We start from the raw sequence: 10,187 nt of genomic DNA, 5'->3' as shown, positions 1-10,187 counted from the left end.
GATTGGGTCAAACTGACTAGGTCCAGTTCAATCCCAATCGATTCAGTCGACTGCTGATCGAGATATTTCTTTTAAGTTGGTTTGGTCAGGGTTGGACCCAAACCGACCCATCTGAGTATCGATAGATTCGACTCGGTCTGACCTAGATCGAGTCAGTCCTGCCAACTGGGTTGAGGTCTCCGACAACCTCCAGTTGTCGGCTTCCTCTTTCTCTCTCTCTTTAGGATGATGGCTTCCTCCCTCTTTCTCTCTTTATCACTCTGTGACTGATCACTTTCTCTCTCTCTGGGATGATACTGGCAGCTGATGGCAGCCTGCTTCCTCCTTTCAAACACGCTAGCATCCATGGTTACTGGCTTTCTTCCTTCAAACAAGTCGGCAGCAATGGCTGCCAGCCTTCTATTAAAAATGAAAAAAACATGGGGAACGAAAATCATTTACCTATGGTGGTCGGTGTCGGCGCTCCGATGGACTTCCTCCCTCTCTCCCGATATCTTAAGCTCTCTACCACTCTCTTTCTCATTGATTGGGGCAGGGAGGTGCACATAGAGCCTTCACAGTTGGTGGAGATAACTCCCCACCTCCCGTGATTGTGGGGAGGGTGAGTCTTATCCTCGCCCCTTATGCCAGAGCGGTGGTTCTTCATTTGGAGGAACTGTCTTCCCCCTTTTTATTTAAAATTTTGTTTTTTTATGCTTATCCTCTCCACCAGACTTTGTCGGGTGGGTTTTACAAGTCATTACTTGAAGATGGTATCCAATATAGAAGCATTGTTGGCACTTTGAAATATATCATGTTTATTGAACCGGATATACCTTTTGCAATTAACAAAGTATGTCAGTTTATGCTGCATGAACCAAATCATTATCATAGAACACATGTTAAAAGAATCCTAAAATATCTTAAGAGAATTACAAATCTAGGGCTTAAAATCAAGAAGTCAGCTTCTCTTTGCTTGTCTGCACTCTCTGATGTTGACTGGATGATCGTAACTCTACAAGTTGTTACCTCACTTACGTGGGAACCAATATCTTATTGTGGAGCTCAACTAAATAACACTGTCTAGGTCAAGTACTCAAGCTGAATATAAGAGAATGACAGGAGCAATTTCTGAGCTTGTATGGCTCAAACAGTTGCTAACAGAGATGAATGCTTTTCCATATGAAACTCCAGTCTTGTGGTGCGACAACTTGAGTGTCACTTATCTTACTGCAATCCAAATATTTCATGCTAGAGCCAAACCCAATGAGATAGGCTGTCATTTTATTAGGGAAAAGTTTTTTAAGAAAAAATTAATGTTTAGTTTATTCCTTGTTAAGATCATGTTGTTGATATTCTTAGTAAACTTCTTTCCAAACCTACATTTGGCTTCTTCAGAGACAAGCCCAATCTCACAGAGATTAGCTTGAAGAGGCATGTTAAGATAATCGTAGACCCATATCCAATGACTCATCATATTTTGTCCAAGAAGCAAGAGACTCCTCTCAACGCGAATCTAAGAGAGAAGAGGACATGTACCAATGAGAGGAATCCTCCTCCCAATGTGAATTCAAAAGGGAGTCCTCTCAACGTGAGTCCAAGATAGAAGAGTGGATCGTCCATCATGGAATCAAAGTAAAACCTATCTTGTAAGTCTTTCAAAGTTAGTATGTATTCTTGAGAGGACCAAAACTCGAGTCCTCTCCAATGTTGGACATATACATAAATCTATAAATAAATAGAGACCCTCTCCTCTTTGTCGTGTGAAATATATATATATATATATATATATATATATAGAGAGAGAGAGAGAGAGAGAGAGAGAGAGCCGAACTATAACCATCAACATTACGAAACGAAAACAGGTTCAACCAACATTGAACCTACCGAGAAACCAAACACGGGCCCAAGACATGCCAAGGAGCCCAAAAAAGGAAAAAAAGAAAAGGAGAGATGCAAGTAGAGAATGAAGAAAAAACAAGAAGCAAATACAGTTAGGCGACGAGCATCACCCAGGATCATGAATGGTCCCTGGAGAGAGAGAGAGAGAGTTTATGGACATAGGTGGCATTAAGACAGAACCACTTTAAAAGTCGCAAGTGTTTGTGTGTGTCGTGCCTGTGTTCTGCGTTCAGTTAACAAGCTGGAAGATCACCTAAATAAACCTTGCATAAGTGATAGCTAGTTTGGTCATGATGAGCCTTCTCAGCCTAGTTTGATTATGTAAATTCAAAAGAGTAGGCCTTAACCAGACTAGTTGCCAAATTAGTGAAAATCGTCCTATGAATGGGTCAAGTTTGAGTCCATATAGCTGTCACGAAAGTAGCCAATTCAATCCTGATTAGGGCTTTGAATGGGTCAAGTTTGAGATGCATGAAACCTGGTTTGGGCTTGAGCTTTAATGTAATGGGACAAGTAGCTAAGTGGCCCGGGTCAGACCCGTTGTATATATGCAACATATGAATCCCGATACAGAAGGTTGATTATCTGACACAAGGTCATCCGATATCCAAGTAAATTTCAGAATCTTAAAGTAAATGATCTTTTTAAAATGGAAATTTATGGAATATGTCTCTTTATATCAAAACTCAATACCAGATTAAATTCTGGGTTGAGATCTGCCACGTCAGGCTTAATCAGGTTCGGGGGCTTCACATCCCACGCCATAATGTATAATGCACTTGGTTCCATTAACAAGTGAAGATCTTAGCTTAATATATAAGATAAGAGAGAGACGAACACGAGCAAGTTCATTTACAAAAAAACTGTATCTTTTAAAAGTTAAAAACAATAAAATTTAGATCCTAAGCCTACTACGACAAGCTCACACTAACTCATTTACAAAATAAAACTTATAAGCAATCAGATTTGAACCCCACTTGCAGGACAAACACTTCACCGAACTTCATTCTATAATATAAAATATACTTTAAACATATTTATTACTAATAAACAAGTCTATACAAGCAGAGCTGAGACAAACAATGGTTGTTCATGCTCGAGCTTGTTGAGCCTATTTCACGAGCTCTTTATGAACCAAACATCAGCCGAGCCATAATCAACTCATCTCGTTTTGCAGCCCTACTCTTGTCCACCCGAACCGACCTGATGTAGCATATAAAGTTCAGCACCTCCGTGCCGGTATTGTTTCCTAACCGAAAAACTTGCAAGTACAAGAAACTCATCTGATGCAGACGAAGATGGCCCCACTAGTTTAACCAGCCCTACTCGTCCTCCTCGCTTGTATACTCATCCTCCTCACCTGTATCTGCACCAGCTTATGGATAATATTCCAAGATTTTTCAAGGATCCAATAGACGAAGGTAGAAATTTGAGCTTAAGGCACCCTTCCAAGGACAATATTTTAAGATTTTTCAGGGACCCAATGGATTCAGGCACCTCTTGAATGGCTGTAAAATCTAAGGTGAGTTGCTTCAATGATTTCAGATCCCCCAACTGTTTTGGCAAAGTTGAAAAAGCATAGCACTCCGCAAGGTCAAGTGTTTCAAGAGAACTCAACTGACAAACACTGGCAGGTAGCTCCTCTAGTTTGGCGCAGCCTCTCATACTCAAGCATGCCAAACTCTTGAGATGCCCAATAGATTCATGAACCTTGGTCAATTCATGACATTGATCAAATATCAATTTCTCTAGCTGCGGCATGCTAGTAAAATCAGGAGTAATGGTGAGATTCGTGCAAAGTTTCAGATCAAGGACTCTCAATTTGTCGAAGACCTGAAAATAATTAATCTTTTGTAAGAAGAGTGTCCATCAAAAGTAAAAGTAGTGTGACGAATCTCGCTCTCAAGAAAACCCAAGCTATGAAAATCTTGCAATGAACAAAAAAGATTTTGTTTTTTAAGAAAAATCTCCATAATACATCAGCATATATAAAAATACATAAATATATATATAAAAAAACAGAACTATAAATAATAATACAAATTATAATAATTTTGTTCTATCTCATTAATGTCACAACCATATTCACAATTATCACCAAACTTTTGAAAAATATGGCAATACATTGTGATATTTCTGATCAAAATTAAGTTGTACCAGAACCAATGCAATATTTTCAAAATATCACCTGTTTTAAAAATAATGTGTTTTAACAAAATGTTAAACACTATTGAAACACTTTAGTCTAGTTTTTATATTATTTATATTTTCCTGATAATGAGAAAAACGTGCTTTTTTAAAATACCACAAGATTTTACCGCACTCATATTTTCCTGAGAATGAGAATTGTGATTATGTTAAAAAATAAAAAATAAAACTTGACGTTTTGAGACTATCATACTTTTAGGATGGTATTTGCTTTTTAAAACGTCACGACATAATCATGATATTTTCAAAATATTGGGATATTTATTTGATAGAATGAACAAAAAAGAAAAGCACCCAGCGCTTGCTTACCTTGAGCCCACATCCTTGTTGGTTCCAGACTTTGGTTATATTGCTGCCATACAAGTCGATGACTACAGTTTCCTCAAGATGAAAATTGCATGGCAGTGACTCCAGGGGACAGTATTCCCATTGCAACCATTTGATTTGCTTCGGCAAGTGCTCATATTCACCTTCAAATGTGGCGCCACACACATGAAGAAGTCTAAGTTCAGACATTTCTTTAAAAGACTCTGTGGTCAAATATATGCTTTTGTCCCATGGTGGGTTGTCGGCAAAGACAATGCCTTCAACATTCCTTGTTCCCTATGAGAAAGAGAGAGACCAACATAGTATGGCAAACAAAATTCAATTTGAGACGAGTTATAATCTGACCCAACTCTCTCTCTCTCTCTCTCTCTCTCTCTCTCTCTCTCTCTCTCTATATATATATATATATATATATATATATATATATATATATATATATATATATATATATATATATGCTTCAATCTCCTGCGATCCAAAATTTAATCAACATTATTTTACACACTTTTCTGAACTTAAAAAAGCAGTACGAAAAGGAAAAAGATGGAGCACCAAGACTGGAAGTCTTGAACACCTCATGTTTCCTTTGGTCACAGCTGAGAATGTTTCTGCTTGAGAAAGTAAAAAGGTAGAAGCTGGGATTGTGAATCATACGATCAAACTTGTGACTTACTTTCACAAGATTCAAGGCAACATCAGGCAAAAACAATCACAATCACAACTTTCACATGTTTCTTGTGACTCTGAATCACATTTTAGAACTTTCACAAGGGCATTGCAAACATGAAAAAATGCAACCAGTGAATGTGATTCTCATATATGAATGTTGAAGCCTCAAAACTTGTGAAAGTTTTACTCAAGTTTAAGGGTGTATAAAACTTTCACAAGCATTAATGTTTAGCTGTGAATGTGTTAAAAGTAATGACATGACAATATGACATAACATGACACATTCTTACATGATAGATTTTCACACAAGTCAAATTCACAACCTAAAAGCAAACATGAGAAAGTAAATGCTTGAGAATGTGAATCACATAGATCATTTTCACAGGGACAAAACTGTTACAGCTACAGTAACCTGTAATAAAAACAAACATACCCTAAAATAGACTTTTAATGATATCATTCTCAATGTGAAACAAAATATTAAACATGCCTTATAGACTAGATAAGAGCGCTGAAGAGACATGTCCATGTTGAGTATAGTCTTAACACATTGGTGACAAAATTCCAAAGTCGATTCATTGAATTTTGACATCCTAAATTGGGGCTTAATTGGATGATGCAGAGATGGACAAAATCTAAATCAGGCAATAGATTCAAGAAGTGAGATCTTACTTGAGGATATTCCAATGCTTTACGTACATCGTTTTCCTTCCACAGTCGGCTTCGCTTGCGCGGATGTGTGGGGGCACTCATCCTTAACAATCTGTATACCCATATCTCGAATTTGATCGTGCATTTGAAACCGACCCTCGTTATCGAACTTAATAAGAGACCTGTGTGCTAAGACATCAAGTGTTATGTCTGGGTAATATTCACAATCTCGCCACATGTGCATCGCATATTCTTTATTAAAGTGCCCGATAGAGAAACACGCAATGTCCAAAAATATCTCCTTCTCTCCTTCATCCAGTCCATCAAAGCTTACCTTCAAGCTTTCATGTATTCCCTTTTGCTGGCGGTCCTTTAATTTTTCCAACATCTCCTTCCATTCTTCTAGAGTTCTTAAACCAAAAAAGAGTGGGCCATATACTTCAAGTGCCAAGGGCAGTCCACCAGCAACCGATACAACTTGTTGAGAAAGTTGTGCATAATCTTCCATAGGTTCTTTGCTCCCAAATGCATGACAGCTGAAAAGTTGAAGTGACTGCTCAGAATCCAGCACTTCGAGATTATACATCTCACCAAGCAAGCGTCTGTCTCTTGTTGTAATCACAATCCTGCTTTGGTTACGAAACCAGTCTTTGGAACCAGCTAATGCACGAAGCTGCTCCTCATCATTAATATCATCAAGAATAAGAAGCACGATTTTGCATTTAATTCGTTCTTTGATCTTCCTAATGCCATCATAAATATCATTTACTTCGGTGTCGTTGTTACCAGAAATGGCATCCAAGAGCTGCTTTTGCGGAGAGGTGATTTTTTTGTCCTTGATATTGGAGATGAAGATGCTCTCTTGAAATTTAGAAGAGATCTCGTTAAAGATGGCCTTTGCGAGGGTCGTCTTTCCGACTCCTCCCATGCCGCAGATTCCAACCATCCGAACATCTTCAGCTTGAAGATCTAACTTGTTAATCATATCTTCGAAAGGTTTATCCAGCCCAATAGGAAACTTAGCCACATCAAACAAAGGTCTATCCAATTCCTTTTTTATCCTCTTAACAATAATTTGGATAAGCTTTGCTGTATGCCTGGCATAAGGGGGAACAACAAAAAAACCAATTGTTACACGGGCAAGCAAATTCATATGGTAACAATTTTAAAAATGATCTCACTCCTTTTTTATGATAGGAGAACATGATCTTGCTCCTACAAATAAGCACTTTCACCAATAAAAGGGCATCAATGGATGATGGGATATCGATTAGAAAAGAAAAACGAAAGCACCGGTTAAAAACTAAAGTTGTTAAGAACGATTCACGAATTAAATTGTTTTCATAAAAAGGTTCATAAAATCAGTCTGAATCGAACCAAATTGAATTTACTTTGATTAATTTTTTTTTTAAAAATTGATCTTTATTACAATTTCAAAATATAGAAAGATAAAAAAGAAATCAGAATAACTCAGAAATCTTTTATTGAAGAAGTAATAAAGTACAAAAACCAAGAAAAAGATGGCTTATAGGGTTGAAAAATTGGGAAGAAAATGATGGCATATATAAATTGGCGTTTGAGAAATATATAAGAATGAAGGAAATAAAAATTTTCAAAAATTATTTCACAATAAAATTAAGACATTTTAGGGAGAGAGAGTGTACCAATCTGTGTCAGTCTTCAGATTGTAACCGGAAACTTCCCCTACTACTCTCAATGCCTCCCTCCACTTTTCCACCTCTCCTTGACCCAACTTCTTATTTTCTTGGTGGCGTTTGAATGATGATTCAAATGGCCCACTTTGATGCTTAACATACGTTGGCTCTACATCAAAGAACACGGGAACAGTCGTCTTCCCGCACTCTATGGCCTTGGCTATCTCCTTCAAGCACCACTCTGAATCGGCGTAGTGCTTTGAGAAGATGGGCACGAAGATCTTGGATCTATCGATGTACCCAAATAATTCATCCACCCTCTGACCCTTCTCCAACCTCTCATCATCGATGAAGGTGCGAACGCCCTGGTCTTTTAAGGCTTGATAGAGATGGCCAGTGAAACCCTTGCGGGTGTCAACTCCTTTGAAATTGAGAAACACTTCGAACTCCGCTCCACCATCTTTTGGTGACGATGTTGAGGATGCGGAAGATGAAGAGTCCTTCGCTTTGCCATCTTGAGAGGCCATCCTTTGGGAGTTTCGTGCATAAACGACGGTGGTGGTGAATGCTTGTGGGTTGGTATAGAATAGTGAGGAATCGATGCAGAGAAAGGTCAACTCGTGGTCTAGGGTTTATTTGGTAAGGTGGGAAGAAGAAGGCTGAGTCCCCGTTTTGCACGGGTGAGTAGAGCGCTAGCTCCCAAAGTTACATTCTTCCTGATTTCCCTTCAGTAGAGGTAGGCTCTCTCCTTCGCCTGCGTCTAGGCAGGAGGAGAAGTCTGTTCTGGAGGAACAAACCTCCGGATTGGCTTTGTTCTCAAGGGTATATGTCCGAGATGTACTTGTTTTTGGATCTAATGTATATTTGTCCATATTTATAATAAAAGGCCGAGGGGTCTACCACATCATTTTTCTTCTTGAAAAAAAATATATTTTAGGCTGAGAAATTAATGCTCCAACTAAACACTGACAAGTTGAAGTTGGCAAGAGGCCAATTTATTTATGACAGGGTCAAACTTTGGCTGAATGTGTGATAGCTAGACCAACCAGAGAGAGAACTACGGGACTGTAACAACCACCAAGAATGACTGAGAGTAACAACTACCAAGAATGACTGAGAGTGAAACTAACCATAATAAATTGAAGACCTCTCTTCCCTTTCAAAAGTTTTCAAACTGAATGAACCGCACCCTGACTTCCCGTCTTTAAAGCACCGGTTTCTCATCCCTGTGTCTCTCCGGCAAGTAGTGTCCTAGGCTGTACCCATCACATTTTATGCCTCTCTTATCAACTCTGTCATAGTCTACGTCCCAAGTGGGCAATTGGCCCGGACCTAACCCGTCAGGAACCGGGCCCATTAGCAGGCAGGCTGATGGGCCTGAGTTATGAAAAATTAAATAAAATAAAATTATTATTTTTATAAAAATTAGAAATCACATAATAACTTGGGTACATGAGAACTTGTTAATGAATTTTAATTATCTAATTAATTGCAATAATTTTAAGAAAAAAATAATTAATTACACCAAATCACATTAATTGGCTAGAATTGTTTTGTATAAAAATCACCATATTTTGGCCCGCTTAGGCCAGCCTAGACTCAGACTGCTTCACATTGGCCGGTTTGGTCAATGGGTCAGACCATGAGCCTCACTTTAAACCTGACTCCGTTAAGAACGGAGCCAAGACTCGTCTCGATAGTAAATAGGCTGGGCCATCGAACGGGCAACCATTAGTGGGCCCCGATTCCCACCCCTAACATTGACTTGCTAGGTATTTGCAACCAAAAGGACAGAGAAGAGATTGAGGAAAGAATTTAACGAGTTTCTTTGAGAAGGAGGGAGAGAGAATAAGATGTATAAAACCAAGTCGTCATGGCTGATGGGTTAACGCATTTCGTACCTCATACTTAATTAAAAAGATAAGTACACGTCACAAAGCAGACAGTAAGGGACTCGGTCCGAGTGCAATAATCATGCATTTATTTTGCACGTCACGTCACGTTATAAGTTTCATTGACTCAGTCCAAGCACAATAAAGCTCTCCGTTTCTTTCGCCTGTATGGGGATTTTCTTTATTATTTGGAAACATAGATAACTCTTTCAAGGATTATGGCTACCCTCGAATGCACAATATAATTAGTTGGGCCTGGCACAATTAAGCTCGCGGGTCTAATGGGTAGGCTGCAGGCTGAGGCTTTTCCAATGGGTCGGCCTAAACTGGGTTGTTTTCAGTCCTTTCATTGATGGAACGGGCTTTAAACGGCTGGCCTGGTCAACAGCTCGGATGACCTGATCCATTAGTGAGTTGGGTCATCCTGTTGCCCCACCTCTAGTTGTAAGCCTCTTAATTGCATCAATAATATAGGTGAATATAAGATTTATTGAGATAAATTGAGTAAAAAATTTCAACCGCCGAAAATTCAGGAACTCTTTGAAATCCTTATGATTCAAGGAATCATAAATACCTCCTCTCCGCTTTCTTCTCTAAAACTTAGTGGAAATCCGTTTGAACCCGTCAGTCATGAACACCTTCCCAACTCCCCCCATGTACCCTTCTCCCAACTTGAGCCTAACCTTTTGGTTTTCACAAGATAAAAGTAGTCCTCACCAATTCCTATCCTTTCATTTTCTACAGGAGGGGTAACGGCTGCAGGGTTTGTCCCTAAGCAATCCAAGAATCTTCCCGTGTAAGCACCGCTTTTCTCTCTCTAAGTCTTAAAAATTTGAGCTTAGGTGGGTTTTGAACCCACTAATGATCCAAAATACATACAAAATCAGGAAAAATCTTAAGATAT

The 10,187-nt window shown here is 38.8% G+C and overlaps 1 protein-coding gene across 2 annotated transcripts; it reads right to left on the bottom strand.

The window, feature by feature from the left end:
• Window positions 1-2,710: 2,710 nt before the first annotated feature.
• Window positions 2,711-8,203, bottom strand: LOC149832176 (TMV resistance protein N-like). Of its 2 annotated transcripts, none has more exons than XM_090012379.1 (4): window positions 7,401-8,203; window positions 5,758-6,833; window positions 4,399-4,692; window positions 2,711-3,714 (listed from the first exon to the last, which is right to left on the bottom strand). In XM_090012379.1, the coding sequence occupies exons 1-2, from the start codon at window positions 7,916-7,918 to the stop codon at window positions 5,777-5,779; spliced, it is 1,575 nt and encodes a 524-aa protein (XP_089868505.1). In that variant the 5' UTR covers window positions 7,919-8,203; the 3' UTR covers window positions 2,711-3,714; window positions 4,399-4,692; window positions 5,758-5,776. The 2 variants fall into 2 exon arrangements, with proteins under 2 accessions (XP_089868505.1, XP_089868506.1); XM_090012380.1 differs by having other exon boundaries at window positions 4,399-4,559.
• Window positions 8,204-10,187: the final 1,984 nt, after the last annotated feature.

Source organism: Nuphar pumila, chromosome 7 (assembly GCF_984573655.1).
Source record: "Nuphar pumila chromosome 7, dmNupPumi1.hap1.1, whole genome shotgun sequence".
Classification (NCBI taxonomy): Eukaryota; Viridiplantae; Streptophyta; class Magnoliopsida; order Nymphaeales; family Nymphaeaceae; genus Nuphar; species Nuphar pumila.
The sequence above is the reverse complement of the archived record's forward strand: the minus strand, read 5'-3'. Positions and strand labels throughout refer to the sequence as shown.

Bases quoted from the DNA above. Each gene is read 5' to 3' on its own strand.
- LOC149832176 (XM_090012379.1), bottom strand. From the start codon at position 7,918: ATGGCCTCTCAAGATGGCAAAGCGAAGGACTCTTCATCTTCCGCATCC. The intron at 6,834-7,400 runs GTACACTCTCTC...CCCTTATGCCAG, and splicing joins CTGAAGACTGACACAGATTG to GCATACAGCAAAGCTTATCC.